This window comes from Oncorhynchus masou, chromosome 23 (assembly GCF_036934945.1).
Source record: "Oncorhynchus masou masou isolate Uvic2021 chromosome 23, UVic_Omas_1.1, whole genome shotgun sequence".
In the NCBI taxonomy this organism is placed as follows: Eukaryota; Metazoa; Chordata; class Actinopteri; order Salmoniformes; family Salmonidae; genus Oncorhynchus; species Oncorhynchus masou.
Genome location: NC_088234.1, coordinates 8120040 through 8145929, shown reverse-complemented (window position 1 = coordinate 8145929; position 25890 = coordinate 8120040). Strand labels below are relative to the sequence as shown.

Below are 25890 nucleotides of genomic sequence, written 5' to 3'. Positions count from 1 at the left end.
TGTAGGTGTCCTGGAGGGCAGGTAGTTTGCCCCCGATGATGCGTTGTGCAGACCTCACTACCCTCTGGAGAGCCTTACGGTTGAGGGCGGAGCAGTTGCCGTACCAGGCGGTGATACAGCCCGCCAGGATGCTCTCGATTGTGCCTCTGTAGAAATTTGTGAGTGCTTTTAGTGACAAGCCGAATTTCTTCAGCCTCCTGAGGTTGAAGAGGCGCTGCTGCGCCTTCTTCACGATGCTGTCTGTGTGAGTGGACCAATTCAGATTGTCTGTGATGTGTATGCCGAGGAACTTAAAACTTGCTACTCTCTCCACTACTGTTCCATCGATGTGGATAGGGGGGTGTTCCCTCTGCTGTTTCCTGAAGTCCACAATCATCTCCTTAGTTTTGTTGACGTTGAGTGTGAGGTTATTTTCCTGACACCACACTCCGAGGGCCCTCACCTCCTCCCTGTAGGCCGTCTCGTCGTTGTTGGTAATCAAGCCTACCACTGTTGTGTCGTCCGCAAACTTGATGATTGAGTTGGAGGCGTGCGTGGCCACGCAGTCGTGGGTGAACAGGGAGTACAGGAGAGGGCTCAGAACGCACCCTTGTGGGGCCCCAGTGTTGAGGATCAGCGGGGAGGAGATGTTGTTACCTACCCTCACCACCTGGGGGCGGCCCGTCAGGAAGTCCAGTACCCAGTTGCACAGGGCGGGGTCGAGACCCAGGGTCTCGAGCTTGATGACGAGCTTGGAGGGTACTATGGTGTTGAATGCCGAGCTGTAGTCGATGAACAGCATTCTCACATAGGTATTCCTCTTGTCCAGATGGGTTAGGGCAGTGTGCAGTGTGGTTGAGATTGCATCGTCTGTGGACCTATTTGAGCGGTAAGCAAATTGGAGTGGGTCTAGGGAGTCAGGTAGGGTGGAGGTGATATGGTCCTTGACTAGTCTCTCAAAGCACTTCATGATGACGGAATTGAGTGCTACGGGGCGGTAGTCGTTTAGCTCAGTTACCTTAGCTTTCTTGGGAACAGGAATGATGGTGGCCCTCTTGAAGCATGTGGGAACAGCAGACTGGTATAGGGATTGATTGAATATGTCCGTAAACACACCAGCCAGCTGGTCTGCGCATGCTCTGAGGGCGCGGCTGGGGATGCCGTCTGGGCCTGCAGCCTTGCGAGGGTTAACACGTTTAAATGTTTTACTCACCTCGGCTGCAGTGAAGGAGAGACCGCATTTTTCCGTTGCAGGCAGTGTCAGTGGCACTGTATTGTCCTCAAAGCGGGCAAAAAAGTTATTTAGTCTGCCTGGGAGCAAGACATCCTGGTCCGTGACTGGGCTGGATTTCTTCCTGTAGTCCGTGATTGACTGTAGACCCTGCCACATGCCTCTTGTGTCTGAGCCGTTGAATTGGGATTCTACTTTGTCTCTGTACTGACGCTTTGCTTGTTTGATAGCCTTACGGAGGGAATAGCTGCATTGATTGTATTCAGTCATGTTACCAGACACCTTGCCCTGATTGAAAGCAGTGGTTCGTGCTTTCAGTTTCACACGAATGCTGCCATCAATCCAAGGTTTCTGGTTAGGGAATGTTTTAATCGTTGCTATGGGAACGACATCTTCAACGCACGTTCTAATGAACTCGCACACCGAAACAGCGTATTCGTCAATGTTGTTATTTGACGCAATACGAAACATGTCCCAGTCCACGTGATGGAAGCAGTCTTGGAGTGTGGAGTCAGCTTGGTCGGACCAGCGTTGGACAGACCTCAGCGTGGGAGCTTCTTTTTTTAGCTTTTGTCTGTAGGCAGGTATCAGCAAAATGGAGTTGTGGTCAGCTTTTCTGAAAGGGGGGCGGGGCAGGGCCTTCTATGCGTCGCGGAAGTTAGAGTAACAGTGATCCAAGGTTTTTCCGCCCCTGGTTGCGCAATCGATATGCTGATAAAATTTAGGGAGTCTTGTTTTCAGATTAGCCTTGTTAAAATCCCCAACAACGATGAATGCAGCCTCCGGGTAAATGGTTTCCAGTTTGCAAAGAGTTAAATAAAGTTCGTTCAGAGCCATCGATGTGTCTGCTTGGGGGGGATATATACGTGATTATATGTGATTATAATCGAAGAGAATTCTCTTGGTAGGTAATGCGGTCTATATTTGATTGTGAGGAATTCTAAATCAGGTGAACAGAAGGATTTGAGTTCCTGTATGTTTCTTTCATCGCACCATGCCTCGTTAGCCATAAGGCATACACCCCCACCCCTCTTCTTACCAGAAAGGTGTTTGTTTCTGTCGGCGCGATGCGTGGAGAAACCCGTTGGCTGCACCGCATCGGATAGCGTCTCTCCAGTGAGCCATGTTTCCGTGAAGCACAGAACGTTACAGTCTCTGATGTCCCTCTGGAATGCTACCCTTGCTCGGATTTCATCAACCTTGTTGTCAAGAGACTGGACATTGGCAAGAAGAATGCTAGGAAGTGGGGCACGATGTGCCCGTCTCCGTAGTCTAACCAGAAGACCGCTACGTTTCCCTCTTTTTCGGAGTCGTTTTTTGGGTCGCTGCATGCGATCCATTCCGTTGTCCTGTTTGTAAGGCAGAACACAGGATCCGCGTCGCAAAAAAACATATTCTTGGTCGTACTGATGGTGAGTTGACGCTGATCTTATATACAGTAGTTCTTCTCGGCTGTATGTAATGAAACCTAAGATGACCTGGGGTACTAATGTAAGAAATAACACATAAAAAAACAAAAAACTGCATAGTTTCCTAGGAACGCGAAGCGAGGCGGCCATCTCTGTCGGCGCCGGAAGCAGGATATCTGAGCAACAGGCCCAACCCCCACTATTACACCCACCCAAGCCCCATCCTGGGACCTAAGAGGTACGTATCAGATGCTCAACATGCTCTGCTCACATCTACTGTGACGGTCCGGGGCCTAAACCACACAAAAACAACACTGGACACGATGGAACACAAAGCTTTTACTAGCAGCAGCACGGCCAGGTGGACTGGGGACAGCAAGGAGTCATCATGCCAGGTAGTCCTGAGGTTAGATTACTCGTTGGTTATTACTGCATTGTCGGAACTAGAAGCACAAGCATTTCGCTACACTCGCATTTACATCTGCCAACCATGTGCATGTGACCAATACAATGTGATTTGAGAAGCTTTTTCAAATCACTCCCTTGAGTGCTGTGGATACCCTTTCCTGCTGGGCCTTCAGGTAATTTGTGCCCGTGTGAAATATAATGTGGCTGGGGGACCCTAGTCTGTCCTTTCTCTGTCTCTGTGTCTCTCTCTCTACCCCCCTTCTCTGTCTCTCTCTGTCTCTGTGTGTCCCTCTCTATCCCCCTTCTCTGTCTCTGTGTGTCTCTCTCTACCCCCCTTCTGTCTCTCTCTCTGTGTGTGTCTCTCTACCCCCCCTTTTCTGTCTGTCTCTGTGTGTCTCTCTCTACCCCCCTTCTCTGTCTCTCTCTCTGTCTCTGTGTGTCTCTCTCTACCCCCCTTCTCTGTCTCTGTGTCTGTGTTTCTCTCTCTACCCCCCTTCTGTCTCTCTGTCTCTGTGTGTCTCTCTCTACCCCCCCCCCTCTGTCTCTCTCGAGTGGTTGAGGAGAGTGTCAATTGGCTAGTAGGAGAACAGAAGATTGTCCTCGCCTCCTCAATAGCATCTTTCCACTGAGGAAGCGCGAGAGTATCCCACCATCTAAATATCTTTTTAATACTTATATTTGTGTGCTGTGACTGGCGCCCTCTAGCTGTAAAAGGAAGCAATAGCAGGCGGCCTGATTTGCTGTAAACCTAATAACCTGGATTGGACCTGTTCGTTTACTTATATCGTGTCTCCTAGAGATTTAAATGGATTGTAGAGGAGCTTACCTCTCTCTCTTCCACCCCCCCTCTCTCTCTGTCTCTCTCATCTCGTGGGATTACCGTGCGGTCGAGTATCGGGCATGTTCCAAGGGAGAGGAAGACGGGAAGAGAAGGAAGCGAGACAGATCTTTGAAGGAGAGAGAGAGAGCGAGACGGTGTTGAGTCGGACGTCCAGAAAACAGGAGAATAAAACGAACTGAGCATCTACCTGAACAAGGTCCATATTGAAAAGGCACCTGTCATCTTTGGTAAGCTTTAATGTCGTCAAATATTGCAGACAAGTCTTGTTAACTGCCATGACAACGGAACTAATCAATGAATACAAAAAGAGTATGAATCCTGCTATTGACTTGACTTTTAAAATTACCTTTATTTTAGATGTCTTTTGTTGTTGTTGTACATTTGACTTATGTGTCAAAGCCACACAAAGAGAGAGAGAGAGAGAGAGAGAGAGAGAGAGAGAGAGAGAGAGAGAGAGAGAGAGAGAGAGAGAGACAGAGAGAGAGAGAGAGAGACAGAGAGACAGAGAGACAGAGAGAGACAGAGGATGAAGGGTTAGGCTCGATAAGCCAGGAGTAAGCCTCTTTCAGGCCACTTCGAGCCTCATGGATCATTCAGTCAGGTCTATCTGAAGTATTTAATATTCCGTGTTTGATTGATGCTCTCCCCCAACTACAGCATCTATGTTCACCTAGCTACTGACGGAGAGTTGGACCAATGAGGTTTCTGCATTATGAGTCATTTACATGACCCTACACCATTCTATGGCAGCCATGGCAACGCCACTATTAACAAATAATGTCATGTGACTGAACATCTAGAATTGGAACACTATTCTACATTCTAGAAGATGTCCCAGCTCTATAAAACACCCTGCAAGGGTTAGTCCAGACGGTGATCTTGTTTGTACACTGGTTATAGGGCGTGACCTGGTTGTCTCTGTCTGCGTCACCATACTCACACGCAGGCAGGCACACACACTGCCGATTCCATGCTGTGAGCCCTAGATAGGTGTCATCCCTCAGCTCACATATGTGTTTGTGTTTAAAGCTCTTTAAATGTGGGACACACACCCACACACTATGGGGCCGGTCAGGCCTGCACCTAGTTGTAATGCCAGGGGCTTGCTGGTGAGAGACAAGCCCCTGTAAGCTTCAGATTCCAGGCTAAGCTCTTGACGTATGGGGTCCAGGACCCAGATTCACAAAACCTTCTTAAGATCAATATGTCTTAGCTGCCATCCACCCCCCCCAATTTAACTATAGATTCCCCCCCCCCAATTTAACTATAGATTCCCCCCTATAGATTCCCCCCCCCAATTTAACTATAGATCCCCCCCCCCCAATTTAACTATAGACCCCCCCCAATTTAACTATAGACCCCCCCCCAATTTAACTATAGATTCCCCCCCCAATTTAACTATAGATTCCCCCCCCAATTTAACTATAGATTCCCCCCCCAATTTAACTATAGATTCCCCCCCCAATTTAACTATAGATCCCCCCCCAATTTAACTATAGATTCCCCCCCAATTTAACTATAGATTCCCCCCCCAATTTAACTATAGATTCCCCCCCCAATTTAACTATAGACCACCCCCCAATTTAACTATAGAGACCCCCCAATTTAACTATAGATTCCCCCCAATTTAACTATAGACCACCCCCCAATTTAACTATAGATTCCCCCCCCAATTTAACTATAGATTCCCCCCCCCCAATTTAACTATAGATTCCCCCCCCAATTTAACTATAGATTCCCCCCCAATTTAACTATAGATTCCCCCCCCAATTTAACTATAGATCCCCCCCCCCCAATTTAACTATAGATTCCCCCCCCCCAATTTAACTATAGATTCCCCCCCCAATTTAACTATAGATTCCCCCCCAATTTAACTATAGATTCCCCCCCCCCAATTTAACTATAGATTCCCCCTCCAATTTAACTATAGATTCCCCCCCCAATTTAACTATAGACAACCCTCCCATTTTAACTATAGACCCCCCAATTTAACTATAGATTCCCCCCCCAATTTAACTATAGACAACCCTCCCATTTTAACTATAGACCCCCCCAATTTAACTATAGACAACCCCCATTTTAACTATAGACCCCCCAATTTAACTATAGACCCCCCCCCCAATTTAACTATAGATCTATAAAGAAAGTTCAGCTAAGTTGATATCCTTCATAAAGTTTTTGGAAATGTTCTTAACTTTTTGCTTAAGGAGAAACATAAGCAATTATAAAGTAAGAAGAAATGTGATTCTTGAAATCTTGTTTGATTTAATCTTGGAAATGTTTCTTTATTCCAAGATGGTTAAAGCCTTAATGTTGAGCTCAGGGCGTTGGGAAAATACGCTCATAAAAGCCATTTATTGTATTTAATTCACACAAACTTAATCTGAAAGTTTCAGTATTGATGGTTTTAAACCCAATAACATGTTTTAGAACAGTAATCTCGGTAATAAATATGCTAACGTGATTGCCATTGCTAGCTACATAGCTAGCTAGATCGGTTGCCTAGCAGCAATATTCTTAAAGTACATAGATAAGAAGATATGTGAGAGTTTTCTAAGAAAATTATATCTTAAGATGTTGAGGAATTGCACATAGTTCCCATCTTAAGAAGTGTTTTGTGAATGTTGTTCCCACTGTGTGTGTCGTGTTTAGAGAGAGGAGAGTTAGACGGACATGTCGAGCTGCCCCTGCTGTACTTTCCCTTCATTCTTCTGTACCTTCATCCTGTCTGGGGACTTCTCTCTCTCTCCACCTGTATAGACCATCCATCACCACCATCATCATGTCTAAGGACCAGTCTCTAAATGCTTCTCCTCCTTCTCTCTCCACATCCCTCCATCTCTCTTCAGACCATGTCAGCGGACCAGTCTCTAAATGCCTCTCCTCCTTCTCTCTCTCCACCTATATAGACCACTCCTCACCATCACCACCATGTCTAAGGACCAGTCTCTAAATGCCTCCCCTCCTCTCTGTCCACCTATATAGACCACTCCTCACCATCACCACCATGTCTAAGGACCAGTCTCTAAATGCCTCCCCTCCTCCTCTCTCTCCACCTATATAGACCACTCCTCACCATCACCACCATGTCTAAGGACCAGTCTCTAAATGCTTCTCCTCCTCTCTCTGTCTCTCTTCAGACCATGTCAACGGACCAGTCTCTTAATGCCTCTCCTCCTCCTCCTCTCTCTCTGTCTCTCTTCAGACCATGTCAACGGACCAGTCTCTAAATGCCTCTCCTCCTTCTCTCTCTCCACCTATATAGACCATCCATCACCATCACCACCATGTCTAAGGACCAGTCTCTAAATGCCTCTCCTCCTCTCTCTCTGTCTCTCTCCAGACCATGTCAACGGACCAGTCTCTTAATGCCTCTCCTCCTCCTCCTCCTCCTCTCTCTCTGTCTCTCTCCAGACCATGTCTAAGGACCAGTCTCTAAATGCCCCTCCTCCTCTCTCTCTGTCTCTCTCCAGACCATGTCTAAGGACCAGTCTCTAAATGCCCCTCCTCCTCTCTCTCTGTCTCTCTCCAGACCATGTCTAAGGACCAGTGTGACTCCGTAGCAGTGAGCATCGAGTCCCTTTTGACAGACGCAGTTAAGATGCAGTCCCAGTGTCGGGAGCGTAGTGAGCAGCTCGCTGTGGCCGCCGCCGCACTGCGGGAGGAGTCGGCGTGCTTGAGAGAACAGGTGAGATGTTGATTTGTGGATGGATAGATATTTATATATTGTAGACAGATTAACTGATAGATGATTGATTGATTGATTTAACAGTGTCAAGCCACCCAGCTGGATATGGCCCGGATGAGAAGACAGCTAGAAGAACTGCTGGATACCAAAGCTCAGATGGAGGCCAGTGATAGAATGCACCGCAAACTCAGCAGGACACTCTAAATGGAAGAGAAGGAAGAGGTAGAGAGAGAGAGGTAGAGAGAGAGAGGTAGAGAGAGAGAGGTAGAGAGAGAGAGGTAGAGAGAAAGAGGTAGAGAGAGAGAGGTAGAGAGAAAGAGGTAGAGAGGTAGAGAGAGAGGGGAGAAAGAGGTAGAGAGAGAGGGGAGAAAGAGGTAGAGAGAGAGGGGAGAAAGAGGTAGAGAGAGAGAGGGGAGAAAGAGGTAGAGAGAGAGAGGGGAGAAAGAGGTAGAGAGAGAGAGGGGAGAAAGAGGTAGAGAGAGAGGGGAGAAAGAGGTAGAGAGAGAGAGGGGAGAAAGAGCTAGAGAGAGAGAGAGGGGAGAAAGAGCTAGAGAGAGAGAGAGGGGAGAAAGAGCTAGAGAGAGAGGAGAAAGAGCTAGAGAGAGAGAGGAGAAAGAGCTAGAGAGAGAGAGGGGAGAAAGAGCTAGAGAGAGAGAGAAGGGAGAAAGAGGTAGAGAGAGAGAGAGAGGGGGGAGAAAGAGGTAGAGAGAGAGAGAGAGAGGGGAGAAAGAGGTAGAGAGAGAGGGGAGAAAGAGGTAGAGAGAGAGGGGAGAAAGAGGTAGAGAGAGAGGGGAGAAAGAGGTAGAGAGAGAGGGGAGTAAGAGGTAGAGAGAGAGAGGGGAGAAAGAGGTAGAGAGAGAGGGGAGAAAGAGGTAGAGAGAGAGGGGAGTAAGAGGTAGAGAGAGAGGGGAGAAAGAGGTAGAGAGAGAGGAGAACAGCTTGGTACCAAGGCTGCGATGGAGTTAAATAAATAATTATTTTAACAACGTACACTTGTCTCTTGTTCTCTAACCCTATTTATCATCCCTAACCATCAGGCTGCACTACATGACCAAAAGTATGTGGACACCTGCTCGTCGAACATCTGATTCCAAAATCATGGGCATTAATATGTAGTTGGTCCCCCCTTTCCACTGATGTTTGGCGTTTAGGCCTGGCTCGCAGTCGGTGTTCCAATTCATCCCAGAGGTGTTCGATGGGGTTGAGGTCAGGGCTCTGTGCCGGCCAGTCAAGTTCTTTCACAACAATTGACAAACTATTTCTGTATGGACCTCGTTTTGTGCACCGTAGAATTGTGATGCGGAAACAGGAGAGGACCTTCCCCAAACTGTTGCCATAAATTTGGAAGTATATCATTTTCTAGACTGTCACTGTATGCTGTAGCGTGAAGATTTCCCTTCACTGGAACTAAGGGCCTAGCCCGAACCATGAAATTCAGCCCCAGACCATTATTCCTCCTCCACCAAACTTTACAGTTGGCACTGTGCATTGGGGCATGTAGTGTTCTCCTGGCATCCGAAAAAAAAAAAAAAGATTAATCGGTTAGACTACCAGGTGGTGAAGCGTGATTCAATCACTCCAGAGAACGCGTTTCCTCTGCTCCAGAGTCCAATGGCGGCGAGCTTTACACCACTCCAGCTGATGCTTGGCATTGAGCATGTTGATCTTAGGCTTGTCTATGGCTGCTCGGCCACGCAAACCGATTTCATGAAGCTCCCCGACGACCAGTTCACCTGCTGACATTGCTTCCAGAGGAGGTTTGGAACCGGGTGGTGAGTGTTGCAACCAGTGGAGGCTCATAATAATGGCTGGAACGGAGTAAACGGAATGGCACCAAACACATCAGAAGGTTTCCACTTGGTTGATCCCGTTCCATTGACTCCATCACTGTGAGCAGTCCTCCCTTCAGCAGCCGCCAGACGATGTTTACGCGCCTCTGCACTCAGCGGTCCCGTTCTGTGAGCTTGTGTGGCCTTTCTACTTCTACTTGTCGGAAAGGTGGCATCCTGTGACGCCGCCACGTTGAAAGTCACCGAGATCTTCATTAAAAAGGCCATTCTAATGCCAATGTTTGTCTATGGAGATTGCATGGCCGTGTGCTCGATTTTATACACCTGGCAGCAACGGGTGTGGCTGAAATAGTAGATACATATGTATATATGTCTAACATCCCCAACCAATAGATTGGTTGCTTGGTGACCAGTTCTCATGACAGACACACACGTTCAAAAGTTTGTGGTCTCTTAGAAACATCCTTTTTTTTCTCTCCATTAAAATATGAAATTGATCAGAAATACAATGTAGACGTTGTAAATTACCGTTGTAGCTGGAAATGTCTGATTCTTTTAAATGGAATATCTACATGGGCGTACAGAGGCCCATTATCAGCAACCATCACTCCTGTGTTCCAATGGCACATTGTGTTAGCTAATCCTAGTTTTTCCCCATTTTAAAAAGGCTATTTGATCATTATAAAACCCTTTTGTAATTATGTTAGCAGAGCTGAAAACTGTTGTCCTGATTAAAGAAGCAATAAAACTGGCCTTCTTTAGACTAGTTGAGTATCTGGAGCATCAGCATTTGTGGGTTCGATTACAGGCTCAAAATGGCCAGAAACAATTAACTTTCTTCTGAAACTCGCCAGTCTATTCTTGTTCTGAGAAATGAAGGCTCTTCCCATGCAAGAAATTGCCAAGAAACTGAAGATCTCGTACAACGCCGTGTACTACTCCCTTCACAGAACAGCACAAACTGGCCCTAACCAGAATAGAAAGGAGCGGCTTTTCTTTCAAAAACAAGAACATTTCCAAACTTTTGAACGGTAGTGCGTGTACACACACACACACAATAGAAAAAGGCTAATGCCACATTTGACAGGCTTTTACACAGTCTGGAGTCATGTTTATTTAGTTTTAGGGAGCAGAACCTACAGTAGCTTAGCATTGTAAAGAAACAGCCTGGGAGAGAGAGCATGTAAACATCTGGCTGGCCTACAGTAGTTTAGTATTGTAAAGAAACAACCTGGGAGAGCATGTAAACATCTGGCTGGCCTACAGTAGTTTAGTATTGTAAAGAAACAGCCTGGGAGAGCATGTAAACATCTGGCTGGCCTACAGTAGTTTAGTATTGTAAAGAAACAGCCTGGGAGAGCATGTAAACATCTGGCTGGCCTACAGTACCTTAGCGTTGTAAAGAAACAGCCTGGGAGAGAGAGCATGTAAACATCTGGCTGGCCTACAGTACCTTTCTGTCAGAGGAAAGATCAGTGAGTCATTTATTTAACCAATGAGTCTTTATTGGTCAAGATGCTCTGCTCACACCTACTGTTATTGGTCGATAACTGTTTTAGAAAGTTCTGTAAAAAAACATCAATACCTCGCTCAAATCAAAACACATATTTGCTTTTCAATATTTATAAAAATGAAAAAGTACAAATAATTGCAGGCAGAAAGGGAATGATGTAACAAAATTGCTTCTTAATAGCCAGGAAGGAATCTTTGTGTGTTTGCTTAGGACAGTGTGACGATGCCGACTGTGACCTGGTTTGTCTCTGGTCCTGAATGGACACACACACACACGGAGAGATTATCTGAGACAACTGATGTCCCTGTAAGCCAGTCTCTCACACACACACCTCTCCCGAAATACAAGAACTAAAAGGACTGCGGATTGAGGGACAACAGAGAAATGTATAAGAGCTTCACAAAAAGGTACATGAATTGTTCTCAGTTACACTGTATCAAAACAAGGTGAACAGTGACATGACACCATATCTAATATCCTTTATTCCAGTGTAGACCATCTCGGCTTCACTAGGCTGCGGTACTCAGAGGTCCACACACACACACACACACCGAGCCCAGGAACAGCTGTAGAAGAGTGACTGTGTGAGAGACCTACACAGCCTCACACACACACAGGTCATTCATTCTCTTACAGGTAAAACAGTGAGGAGTGTTAGATGTGTGTGTGTGTGTGTGTGTGTGTGTGTGTGTGTGTGTGTTTGAGCGCCTCGCCAACAGGTCGTACGGCGAGACTTATGAGTCACTGCTGCTGGGCCTGGCCTGGGAAAAGACGTTCGGTCTCAGAGGGCGTCATCATTCTGGAATCTGACCCTTGACCTCTCTGGATCACCACCAGTATGCCAATCAGAATCCAGAAAAAGAAGTTCACCCACACTGCTGTCTGGAGAGAGGAAGGTGGGAGAGAGAGAGAGTAGAAGGGAGGGAGAGATGGAGAGAAGCAGGAGGGAGAGAGTAGAAGGGAGGGAGAGAAGCAGGAGGGAGGGAGGAGAAGGGAAGGGAGGGAGAGAGAGAGAGAGGAGAAGGGAGGGAGGGAGAGAGAGAGGAGAAGGGAGGGAGGGAGAGAGAGGAGAAGGGAGGGAGGGAGAGAGAGAGGAGAAGGGAGGGAGAGAGAGAGGAGAAGGGAGGGAGGGAGAGAGGAGAAGGGAGGGAGGGAGAGAGGAGAAGGGAGGGAGGGAGAGAGGAGAAGGGAGGGAGGGAGGAGAAGGGAGGGAGAGAAGCAGGAGGGAGGGAGAGAAGCAGGAGGGAGAGAGTAGAAGCAGGAGGGAGAGAGTAGAAGCAGGAGGGAGAGAGTAGAAGCAGGAGGGAGAGAGTAGAAGCAGGAGGGAGAGAGTAGAAGGGAGGGAGAGAGTAGAAGGGAGGGAGAGAGGAGAAGGGAAGGGAGGGAGAGAGGAGAAGGGAAGGGAGGGAGAGAGGAGAAGGGAAGGGAGGGAGAGAGGAGAAGGGAGGGAGAGAGAGAGGAGAAGGGAGGGAGAGAGAGAGGAGAAGGGAAGGGAGGGAGAGAGGAGAAGGGAAGGGAGGGAGAGAGGAGAAGGGAAGGGAGGGAGAGAGGAGAAGGGAGGGAGGGAGAGAGGAGAAGGGAGGGAGGGAGAGAGGAGAAGCAAATAGTCTGTTAATGAGATCTGATGTCATAACTGTGTGTTAATGCTGACCCCAGACCTGTACAGTCCAGTGTAGAACTGTGTGTTAATGCTGACCCCAGACCTGTACAGTCCAGTGTAGAACTGTGTGTTAACGCTGACCCCAGACCTGTACAGTCCAGTGTAGAACTGTCTGTTAACGCTGACCCCAGACCTGTACAGTCCAGTGTAGAACTCTTAATACTAACCCCAGCGTTGTACAGTCCAGTGTAGAACTGCGTTCCCGTGTAAGGACTGATCCAGGTCCGAGACTGAGCCTGTTCACACCTAGATGGGAATAAATCCAAAGTTCAAACATTTTCTAGAGGAATGTTTACACAGTTGACAAACGACTACTGCCCACACAATTCAGAAACAATGCTATCTGAAGAAAAGAGAAGTCCATATAGCCTTGTTACCAGCTGGTACTCCTACATATAGCCTCATTACCACCTGGTACCCCTACATATAGCCTCAGTACCATCTGGTACCACTACATATAGCCTCATTACCACCTGGTACCCCTACATATAGCCTCAGTACCATCTGGTACCACTACATATAGTCTCATTACCACCTGGTACCACTACATATAGCCTCATTACCACCTGGTACCCCTACATATAGCCTCATTACCACCTGGTACCCCTACATAGTGACTCAGTACTGCTACTCCTTGTATTTAGTCTCATTACCACCTGGTACCCCTACATATAGCCTCATTACCACCTGGTACTCCTACATATAGCCTCATTACCACCTGGTACCCTACATATAGCCTCATTACCACCTGGTACCCCTACATATAGCCTCATTACCACCTGGTACCCCTACATATAGCCTCATTACCACCTGGTACCCTACATATAGCCTCATTACCACCTGGTACCCCTACATACAGCCTCATTACCACCTGGTACCCCTACATACAGCCTCATTACCACCTGGTACCCCTACATAGTGACTCAGTACTGCTACTCCTTGTATTTAGTCTCATTACCACCTGGTACTCCTACATATAGCCTCATTACCACCTGGTACCCTACATATAGCCTCATTACCACCTGGTACCCCTACATATAGCCTCATTACCACCTGGTACCCCTACATATAGCCTCATTACCACCTGGTACCCCTACATATAGCCTCATTACCACCTGGTACCCCTACATATAGCCTCATTACCATCTGGTACCCCTACATAGTGACTCAGTACTGCTACTCCTTGTATTTAGTCTCATTACCACCTGGTACCCCTACATATAGCCTCATTACCATCTGGTACCACTACATAGTGACTCAGTACTGCTACTCCTTGTATTTAGTCTCATTACCACCTGGTATCCCTACATAGCCTCATTACCATCTGGTACCCCTACATAGTGACTCAGTACTGCTACTCCTTGTATTTAGCCTCATTACCATCTGGTACCCCTACATATAGCCTCATTACCATCTGGTACCCCTACATAGTGACTCAGTACTGCTACTCCTTGTATTTAGCCGTGTTATTGTTATTTTATTGTGTCACTATTTCTTCTTTTATTTTGCATTGTTGGGATAAAGCTTTCGCACGTAACATTTTCCCGGTAAAGTCTACACCTGTTCTATTAGTCGCATGACCAATAACATTGTTAATTCCTCCCCCCCGTCTACTTGCAGTGGTAGTAGCAGATATAACATGAAGACAAGTGTATCTGGAGGACGTCATGGTACCTGGTGACGTTGGGGACAGCGTGTAGGACAGAGTCACACAGGAAGTCTCTTCCGACCTTCAGCACGCAGCCCGTCACCAGGAGGAAGAAGAGAAACACGCCACACACCACCAGGGTCACGTTCAGCCATAGACGCTCTCTGGACACACACACACACACACACACACACACACACACACACACACACACACACCACACACCACACACACACACACACACACACACACACACACACACACCATAAGGTTAGATAGACATTGCGGAGTGTTGAATTCTGGATGGAATGGTTTCAAAACGTGAACATCTCGGCATGACACACGGTCAGATTCAGTCATACCTTCGGGAAGCCACTCTGACCCTTTGAACTGTTCTACATTACAGCCGTATTCTAAAAATTATTCAAATCAGCCCCCCCCCCCCAATCTGCACACAATACCCCATAATGACAAAGCAAAAAAAAAAAAAAAGACAGGTTTAGATATTTTAGCAAATGTATTAAAGATAAACTGGACCATTACATTTACATAAGTATTCAGACCTTTTACTCAGTACTTTGTTTAAGCACCTTTGGCAGCGATTACAACCTCAAGTCTTCTTGGGTATGACTCTACAAGCTTAGCACACCTGTATTTAAGGAGTTTCTCCCATTGTTCTCAGCAGATCCTCTCAAGCTGTGGCAGTTTGGATGGGGGGGGGGGGCGTTGCTGCACAGCTATTTTCAGAAGATTAACACGTGAAAAACATCCCCACAGCATAATGCTGCCACCACCAAGCTTCACCGTAGGGATGGTGCCAGGTTTCCTCCAGACTGAACTATTTGGCCTGAATGCCAAGTGTCACATCTTGGTTTCATCAAACCAGAGAATCTCGATTCTCATGGTCTGAGAGTCTTTAGGTGACTTTTGGCAAACTCCAAGCTGGCTGTCATGTACCTTTTACTGAGGAGTGGCTTCCGTCTGGCCACTCTACCATAAAGGCCTGATTGGTGGAGTGCAGCAGAGATGGGAGAACCTTCCAGAAGGACAACCATCTCCACAGAGGAACTCTGGAGCTCTGTCAGACTGACCATCAGGTTCTTGGTCACCTCCGTGACCAAGGCCCTTCTCTGCCGATTGCTCAGTTTGGCTGGGCAGCCAGCTCTAGGAAGAGTCTTGGTGGTTCCAAACATCTTCCATTTAAGAATGATGGAGGCCACTGTGTTCTTGAGGACCTTCAATGATAGACATTTTTTGGTTCCCTTCCCCAGATCTGTGCCTCGACACAATCCTGTCTCAGAGCTCTACAGACAACTCCTATCTCATGGCTTGGTTTTTGCTCTGACATGCACTGTCAACTGTGGGACCTTAAATAGACAGGTGTGTGTCTTTCCAAATCATGTCCAATCAATTGAATTTACCACAGGTGGACTCCAGTCAAGTTGTAGAAACATCTCAAAGATGATCAATGGAAACAGGATGCACCTGAGCTCAATTTCGAGTCTCATATCAAAGGGTCTGAATAGTTAAGTAAATAAGGTCTGTTTATTTATTTGCCATAAATTTGCACAAATTTCGAACAATCTGTTTCCGCTTTGTTATTATGGGCTATTGTGTGTAGATTGATGAGGATGTTTAATACATTTAATCCATTTTAGAATAAGGCTGTAACGTAACAAAATGTGGAAAAAGCCAAGCGGTTTGAATACTTTCCTGAAGGAGCCGCATGTCATGAAGTTAAATGGATGGTTTTACAACGTCTTGACACACACACTCAGAAAGTCTCATAGGACTGTCACACCCACCAATGAGTCATGTAAAATACCATATGCACACACACAAACCCGACACACACACGCCCCCCCCCCCCCCAACACACTAACCTGTTAACCCCTCCATCCAAGCAGCATGTATATATCCAGTACAGTGATATAGAGAAACAGAACACTGCTACACACACGGAGATAGCAGAGACGAAGTAACAGAGAGAAGGAGAGCTGGAGGTCTGGACCAATATGGAGCCTGATGAGGAGTTGTGGTTCACTGTTCCATAGAGCATACAGAGCCCCCCGAAGCCACCCTGGAAAGAGAGAGCATCCGCATTGGTTGAGTTCATCAGTCTACCTACATAGCTGTGAAAAAGTTTATATTTGGGTGAGACTAACAAATGTGACCCCCCCCCCCCCCCCCGCCGGTAATTCGACCATGATGAGTTTAGATAACTTAGCAATATCATGTTTGTTTGCTCACATGGGCTAATTGACTGACTGTCAGTGAATGACATAACAAAAACTGCTGATGCACAAACAAAATTTAATAGTTGCACATTGTGTATTTTATGATTCTAGTCCCCCCAAAGAAATTCCACTGCAACAAAGTCAGAATTTGCAAAAATAAAATGTTTTTTTGGTTTTAGGCATAAGATTAGCCGTGTTGGTAAAGACACATTTACTAATATATATAATATTATTAACATGTGTAAACATTTTTTTAATGAATTCCCTAACTACACGCAGCTTTTGCATCTCCACTTTAGAAACAGGCCATCCACATTTCCTGGTTGTAAGCTAACCACAATATCCAGAATTCATAGCGACTTCAGGATGTAGTAGCACCGCCTCCTGTCGAGGTGGATCCTGGGTGTCAACAGGTCGCTAACGTTAACTCACTGGACCAACCACTCGTTCATAGAACATCAGCTTGTGAATAACCGTTTATTTTTGTGTAGACAACTGTTACGTTTTAGTCCCGGTGTGGTGCTCAGTACCTAGCTGTACAAAACTACAAGCAAGCACAGTCATGTCATAAATGACCTTATCAAGAAGTTGAGCAGAGGTACGGACGTAGCTAATTTAGCGACCTAGCTAACTACCGCAGAGGCTAATGTGACTGGCCTGTGTCCTAATCCCATCAACATCTGCAGCGACATCAACATCAAGCTCAGCACTAGGAACTAGTGTAAGTCACCTTTGCTAAATATTTACATGACTCCACGTTGGGTAAATAAATATACTGGAGCGAGGCATAAATTAGCTTTGAAACTGTTGCCAGCATTCTGCCTTCAGCCATTCCCTTCGCCCACAACTGGCTCATCTGAACTACAATCCCAAAACTGTGTTTTAAAATGTTTAGAAAAAGTCAATCAGCGCGAAAGAATATTTTTTTAATATTTAAAAAACAAACACTGTTGCAGATCCATACAGCTATAGATCCTTCATCCTACTAAACTGTAGCAGTTACAGATCCATACAGCTATAGGAGCCTCCATCCTACTAAACTACACTGTAGCAGTTACAGATCCATACAGCTATATGAGCCTCCATCCTACTAAACTACACTGTAGCAGTTACAGATCCACACAGTTATAGAGCCTCCATCCTACTAAACTGTAGCAGTTACAGATCCATACAGCCTCCATCCTACTAAACTACACTGTAGCAGTTACAGATCCATACAGCTATAGAGCCTCCATCCTACTAAACTACACTGTAGCAGTTACAGATCCATACAGCTATAGAGCCTCCATCCTACTAAACTGTAGCAGTTACAGATCCGTACAGCCTCCATCCTACTAAACTACACTGTAGCAGTTACAGATCCATACAGCTATAGAGCCTCCATCCTACTAAACTACACTGTAGCAGTTACAGATCCATACAGCTATAGGAGCCTCCATCCCACTAAACTACACTGTAGCAGTTACAGATCCATAAAGCCATACAGCCTCCATCCTACTAAACTACACTGTAGCAGTTACAGATCCACACAGCTATAGGATCCTCCATCCTACTAAACTAAGTGTGTATTGATGGGGACAAAGTAGTAAAATGCTGGTTAACCACTGACTGGTGTTTGTCCTACAGATTTACCCTGCTGCTGACCTTGACACCAGCTTTATGTCGTAGAGATGCTGTAGACCTTATTGGATGAAAGCTTTCTGCTGGGAACTCAAGCTCACCATCTGACTCTGAAGAGGAAAAGACTGGGGCTGGCAAGAGCCAAAGTGTCTGGTCTAAGTGTCCAATGTCATGGAGCTCATGAAGTTCTGCCAGACCAACTGCCATTGGCCGACAAGATGAGGTTCACCAGCTGAAGAACATTCTGGAACCAAGATCATGAAGTCATTTTTTTTCTTTTTTACCAGGTCGGCCAGTTGAGAACAAGTTCTCATTTATAATGGTGACCTGGCCAAGATAAAGCAAAGCAGTTCGACACAGAGTTACACATGAAATAAACAAACATGCAGTCAATAACACAATAGAAAAAGTCTATATACAGTGTATGCAAATTAATTAAGATTAGGGAGGTAAGGAAATAAATAGGCCGTAGTGGCGAAATAATTACAATTTAGCATTTAAACACCGGAGTGATAGATGTGCAGAAGATGAATGTGCAAGTAGAGATACTGGTGTGCAAAGGAGCAAAATAAAAAGTTCTGCCAGACCAGCAGGCATTGGCCAGCAACCACAGACCAGCAGCCATTGGCCAGCAGCCACAGACCAGCAGCCATTGGCCAACAAGATGAGGTTCACCAGCTACACTACACTGTAGTAGTTACAGATCCATACAGCATTCTAGAACCTGCCTGGAACATTCTGGAACCAACAATACATTCATATTCAGTTAGACTGATGTTCTAGTGTAATATAGAATGTCTAGTATGCTCACAACTGCAAAAATGTCTAGATATTGCTAGCTGTTGTACATATGTATAGAACCGTGTTTGATCAAATGTTTTATATCATTTTTTAAATATATTTTTTTTTACAAATGTACTGAGAAGTGACTAAATGATTCCAGCTGCATCAGAAACCAACAAAGTGTTGACTTCAACTTATTGATCCATTCATTTCAGATAATCATGAAATGTCTTTAGTAGCTAGCTACACTCCTACGCTGCAAAACAAATGACGAGGGAGTTGATCTATCATATAAACTTCACATTTGTTGAAAAATTAAACCGCGTTTCAATAGAACAGTAGATTAGTCTGTCAATATAGCAAATAAGTAGACATGACTTGTATTCATGACAAATGTTTATTTGCGCTGGAAACCGGGGTGATTTTACACAGCAGTATGCAGGAACAGTGGTGGTATTGTATGACATACACTGAACAAAAACACAACAGGTAAAGTGATGGTCCCATGTTTCATGCACGGAAATAAAATATTGCAGAAATGTTCCCTACGTACAAAAAGCCTCTCAAATGTTGTTCATATCTGTTAGCGAGAATATGTCCTTTGCCAAGATAATCCATCCAATTGACAGCGTCGGCATATCAAGGAGCTGATAAAACTGCATGATCGTTACACAGGTGCACCTTGTGCTGGGGACAATAAAAGACCACTCTAAAATGTGCAGTTGTGTCACACAACGCCACAGATGTCTCAAGTTGAGGGAGTGTGTAATTGGCATGCTGACTGCAGGAATGTTCACCAGAGCTGTTGCCAGAGACTTTAATGTTAATTTATCTACCATAAGCCGCTTCACTTTCATCAGCTGTCTGGGTGGAAGAGTTTCTGTCTGTCATAAACCCCTTTCGTGGGGAAAAAACTAATTCTGATTGGGGAGCCAGGCCCACTCCCACCCACTTGGGAGCCAGGCCCACTCCCACCCACTTGGGAGCCAGGCCCACTCCCACCCACTTGGGAGCCAGGCCCACTCCCACCCACTTGGGAGCCAGGCCCACTCCCACCCACTTGGGAGCCAGGCCCACTCCCACCCACTTGGGAGCCAGGCCCACTCCCACCCACTTGGGAGCCAGGCCCACTCCCACCCACTTGGGAGCCAGGCCCACTCCCACCCACTTGGGAGCCAGGCCCACTCCCACCCACTTGGGAGCCAGGCCCACTCCCACCCACTTGGGAGCCAGGCCCACTCCCACCCACTTGGGAGCCAGGCCCACTCCCACCCACTTGAGAGCCAGGCCCAACCATGGCTACACCCCTGCTCAGTCATGTGAAATCCATAGATTAGGACCTAATGAATTTATTTCAATTGACTGATTTCCTAAGAACTAATTCAGTAAAATCATTGAAATTGTTGCGTTTATATTTCTGTTCAGTGTATGTATATACTGTAGACGAAAAATAAACTACTAACACCTATGACAAATACTACACTTCTACAAAGGGAATACTCATAAAGATGTGTTTGGGTTGTGCAGCGAGTTGTTCAGAGTCACTTTGACACAAGGAGAGATTGTTGTAATGGACTTTTTCACATCGGAGTCATCAACTTCTTTATACCCAACATACTGTGCGGCGTGTGACGGATTAATTGCTTTGAATGGCCCCAACAACACGTGACCTGCAAGCAAGGGGATTTGTTGTCCTGTACCTAGCTTCTCCACATGCGGGAACAAAGTTCGAAAAGCATCTGTAGGCCGCCGAGCCCTATTGTCTGTAACAGAACGACAACAAACAAACAGCTATTAGACTTTCATGGGCAATCGTTGTATACCGTCTGTATTCCTACTGAAGCAGAATGTTGTGTAGAACATTAGATCTCACAGACACGTTAGCTAGCTAGCTTCAGCACACAGGTAAAGTGACTCCAAAACTAATATGCGTCAAAGTCAGTCATTCCTTTACCCCTAGCCCGATGAATATGACGAGCCCGATGCGAAGGATATACTGCTTCCCCGTGAAAAACCCCACTTCCCTCCATTCTACTAGCAAACGTGCAATCCGTGGAGAATAAAATCGACAAGTTATATGGAAGATTAAACTACCAACGGGACATTAAAAACAAACATATTCTTCACTGAGTCGTGGCTGAACGACGACTATATCAATCTGGTTATACGATGTATCGGCAGGATAGAACAGCGGCGTCTGGTAAGACAAGGGATTATGTATTTTTGTAAATAACAGCTGGTGCACGATATCTAAGGAAGTCTCGAGCCATTGCTCGCCTGAGGTAGAGTTTCTCATGATAAGCTGTAGACTACCTACAGAGAGAGTTCATCTATATTCTTTGTAGCTGTTTACCTACCACCACAGTCAGAGGATGGCCCTAAGATAGCATTGAATGGGCTGTATTCCGTCATAAGCAAACAAGAAAACGCTCATCCAGGGGCGGTGCTCCTAGTGGCCGGGGACTTTAATGCAGGGAAACTTTAATCTGTTTTACCAAATTTCTATCAGCATGTTATATGTGCAACCAGAAGGAAAAAAACATTTAAACTCTGGACCACCTTTACTCCACAAACTGAGACACATACAAAGCTCTCCCTCACCCTCCATTTGGCAAATCTGACCATTATTATATCCTACTGATTCCTGCTTACAAGCAAAAATTAAAGCAGGAAGCACCAGTGAATATATCAATAAAAAAAGTGGTCAGATGAAGCAGGTGCAAAGCCACAGCACTGTTTTGCAGATTGGAATATGTTCCCAGGATTCTTCCGATGGCATTGAGGAGTAGACCACATCAGTCACTAGCTTCATCAATAAGCTCATCAATGATGTCGTCCCCACAGTGATCGTACGTACATACCCCAACCAGAATGCATGGATTACAGGCAGCATCCTCACTGAGCTGGGTAGAGCTGCCGCTTTCAAGGAACGGAACTAACCCGGAAGCTTATGAGAAATCCCGCTATGTACCTCCGACGATCCATCAAACAGGCAAAGTGTCAATACAGGACTAAGATGGAGTCGTACTACACCGGCTCTGACACTTGTCAGGGCCTGCAAACCTTTACAGACTACAAAGGGAAGCACAGCCGAGAGCTGCCCAGTGACACGAGCCTACCAGACGAGCTAAACTACTTCTGCGCTCGCTTTGATGCAAATAACACCGAAACATGCATGAGAGCACCAGCTGTTCCGGGAAGACTGATCACGCTCGCCACAGCCGATGAGAGTTAGACCTTTAAACAGGTCAACATTCACAAGGCAGCAGGGCCAGACGGATTACCAGGATGTGTACCGCAAGCATGCACTGACCAATTGGCAAGTGTCTTCACTGACATTTTCAACATCTCCCGAGTCTGTAATACAAACATTTTCTAAACAGGCCACCATAGTGCCTGTGCACAAGAACACGAAGGTAACCTGCCTAAATGACTACCAACCTGTAGCACTCACATCTGTAGCCATGAAGTGCTTTGAAAGGCTGGTCATGGCTCACATCACCATTATCCCAGAAACCATAGACCAACTCCAATTTGCATACCACCCCAACAGACCCACAGATGCCATCTCTATTGCACTCCACACTGCCCTTTCCCACTTGGACAAAAGGAACACCTATGTGAGAATGCTATTCTTTGACTACAGCTCAGCTTTCAACACCATAGTGACCTCAAAGCTCATCAAAAAACTCAGGACCCTGTGACTAAGCACCTCCCTCTGCAGCTGGATGCTGGACTTCCTGACAGGCCGTCCCCAGGTGGTAAGGGTAGGTAACAACACATCCGCCACGCTGAACCTCAACACAGGGGCCCCTCAGGGGTGCGTGCTCAGAGACTTCCTGTTCACTCACGACTGCACAGCCAGGCACGACTCCAACACCCTCATTAAGTTTGCAGATGGCACAACAGTGGTAGGCCTGATCACTGACAATGATGAGACAGCCTAGGGAGGAGGTTAGAGACCTGACAGTGTGGTGCCAGGACAACAACCTCTCGCTCAACGTGATCAAGAAAAAGGAGATGATTGTGGACTGCAGGAAAAAAAGGACCGAGCACGCCCCCATTCTCATCGACGGGGCTGTAGTGGAGTAGGTTGAGAGCTTCAAGTTCCATGATGTCCACATCCCCAACAAACTAACATGTTCCAAGCACACCAAGACAGTCGTGAGGAGGGCATGACAAAACCTATTCCCCCTCTGGAGACTGAAAAGATTTGGCGTGGGCCCTCAGATCCTCAAAAGGTTCTACAGCTGCACCATCGAGAGCATCCTGACAGGTTGCATCACTGCCTGGTATGGCAACTGCTCGGCCTCCGACCGCAAGGCACTACAGGACCAAGCTTCCTACCATCCAGGACCTCTATACCAGGCAGTGTATAGAAGACTCCAGCCACCCCGGTCATAGACTGTTCTCTCTGCTACCGCATGACAAGTGGTACCGGAGCACCAAGTCTAGGACCAAGAGGCTTCTAAACAGCTTCTACCCCCAAGCCATAAGACTCCTGAACACCTAATCAAATGGCTACCCAGACTATTTACAATCGCCCCATCTTCCACGCTGCTGCTACTCTGTTATCATCTATGCAGAGTCACTTTAATGACTCTACCTACATGTACATATTACCTCAACTAACCGGTACCCCCTGTATATAGCCTCCACATTGACTCTGTACCCCCTGTATATAGCCTCCACATCGACTCTGTACCCCCTGTATATAGCCTCCACATTGACTCTGTACCCCCTGTATATAGCTTCCACATTGACTCTGTACCCCCTGTATATAGCCTCCACATTGACTCTGTACCCCCTGTATATAGCCTCCACATTGACTCTGTACCCCCTGTATATAGCTTCCACATTGACTCTGTACCCCCTGTATATAGCCTCCACATTGACTCTGTATCGGTACCTCCTGTATATAGTCTCGCTATTGTTATTTACTGCTGCTCTTTAATTAGTTGTTTCTTCTCTCTTATTCATTTTTTTTTTTTTATATATACTGCATTGTTGATTAGGGGCTCGTAAGGAAGCATTTCACTGTAAAGGTCCAAATACCTGTTGCATGTGACTAATACTATTTTATACACCCGCTCATTACTCATAATTATGTAGGGAGACTGGAAAAACACCCCAAATAGAGGCCAGTGATTTAGTTTCACTTTAAGGTTTAAAATCTAATTTTATGAAGTGAAATTTCTAAATACATTTTTTAGAAATGGATGTGTTTTGTGAATATAGAAGCTTGTAACGACCCAGTCACAATCTTTAGCTACACTTCCTGGTATGTTACAGTAAGTCTAGGTAATGAATGGGTAAAACTATGAAAGTAGCCTAGTTTGAGAGAGAGACTGCAGCTGTATTGTCGGGTAAACTTTGTGAATTTGCCAGTTTAATTTTACCTTTATTTTACTAGGCAAGTCAGTTAAGAACAAATTCTTATTTTCAATGACGGCCTAGGAACAGTGGGTTAACTGCCTGTACAGGGGCAGAACGACAGATTTTTACCTTGTCAGCTCAGGGATTCGAACTTGCAACCTTTCAGTTACTAGTCCAATGCTCTAACCACTAGGCTACCCTGCCGCCCCATAATGGTCTTGTTTGGTCGAAAGAACTGAGTCACAAGTGTTTTCCTGAACTTTACGGGTGTCACTATTTTCGGGGGAAAGCATTGATCAGTCATTATGCAAGTCTGGACAGTTTCCATTTCATTTCTCACTCTCTCAACCTGCCATTGTAGAGCACAAACTGTACTTTCACTTTGTTTTCGTAGGGAAGTGTGATTTAACCCAATTATTAACCCTAAAAACACGGCACTTCGATAAAGCTACGACTGGCAGTAACGTTTTCGCAGCAGGTTATGAGAATCAAAGGCAGCAGGTTAAAGATAATTCGATTATGGTTCGGAAAAGCATTATGAAAAACGCTCTCCTAGCCTTCAACGAAAAGTCACTTCCGGTCGTAGCTGTATCGAAGAAGCGTGCTTTTTGGCCGCAACTTGTCAAACTAACTATTTGGGCAAGGTTTATAGGAAGTTAAGGAAAACCTCCATATTCTACCACATGTACTTTTTTGCTGCGATAATAAAAAAAGTTAGCTACGGTGTACAGACGCTTCATAAGACACGAGGCCTAACATTCCCCCCAGTGAAATTATTTAGCCCATCAGGTGATTCCAATAAAGAAATGTCGACTTAGAAAGTCAATCAATGCTAAAAATGGTACAACTGCGACATAAACTTTGTCCAAAGCAGACTGCGAGTCAAAACATCGGTCAACATTACAACTGTCAGCAAAGTTAACATAAGAAGTCAAAGTTATATTCTTACCTGTACGATAGTGAGAGAAGATGCCGTGACTATTCCACACACGAAAGAACTGGCGTATAAGCCCATCTCAAGGAGAAGCAGCCACGGTATCACCATCATGGTCCCCCTGTTCAAGCCCTCTCTCTCTGCTGTCTACCGGACCGCGTGACAGACAGCAGTGGTTTTTTTTAACGTTTTTCAGTTGACGCGACGACGTCACAGCACCAACCTGCCGTGCTGTGGCACCGCTGCAGTCCCCTACCGAGCGTTTTCCGTCCCCTCTCCCACGCCGCACACCCCTCCCATTGTGCTTCTCTGTCTGTGCGATGTTGCGGTAACTTCCGTTGCACAGACAGCTTCTCCAACTCTCGTTTGCGGCAGAATTTTCTGTGGGAAAACTCTCTAAATGCTATCAAAACCATAAAAACTCTCGAACCGTTGCCAAAACTCCCCAATGGCAACATGAACAGTAGCTGCTAACCTCTTTTACCAACAAAAGTCGCTGGAGGGGTCTGAAAACTCGCTAAATATATAACACGTAGCGGGGACGCGCTCCAACCATTTATACCCGCGTTCTGGAACTGACTCGGAAGCGCGCATTCGATACAGTTGAGACATTGAGACATTACCACCACAAACTAAAATATTATCTGGAGCAAATGTTTTTGACCTGCCCTGTCCTGGTGTGAATAATTTCAGTATTGTGGTGGTTGCTGTATTTCGACATGTGTAATATGGGGAGGGGGCTCGGTCGGGACAGAACTAGAGAGAGCATCCGC

The 25890-nt window shown here is 46.1% G+C and overlaps 1 protein-coding gene and 1 long non-coding RNA gene across 2 annotated transcripts; one reads left to right on the top strand and one right to left on the bottom strand.

The window, feature by feature from the left end:
* The first annotated feature begins 3804 nt into the window (after positions 1–3804).
* Positions 3805–7972, top strand: LOC135509900 (uncharacterized). Its single transcript, XR_010451008.1, has 3 exons — positions 3805–4095; positions 7401–7556; positions 7641–7972. It is a non-coding gene; the product is annotated as an uncharacterized LOC135509900 (long non-coding RNA).
* Positions 7973–10829: 2857 nt separating this feature from the next.
* Positions 10830–25394, bottom strand: tmem179ba (transmembrane protein 179Ba). Its single transcript, XM_064931029.1, has 5 exons — positions 25133–25394; positions 16051–16247; positions 14194–14331; positions 12687–12765; positions 10830–11741 (listed from the first exon to the last, which is right to left on the bottom strand). The coding sequence occupies exons 1-5, from the start codon at positions 25229–25231 to the stop codon at positions 11601–11603; spliced, it is 654 nt and encodes a 217-aa protein (XP_064787101.1). The 5' UTR covers positions 25232–25394; the 3' UTR covers positions 10830–11600.
* Positions 25395–25890: the final 496 nt, after the last annotated feature.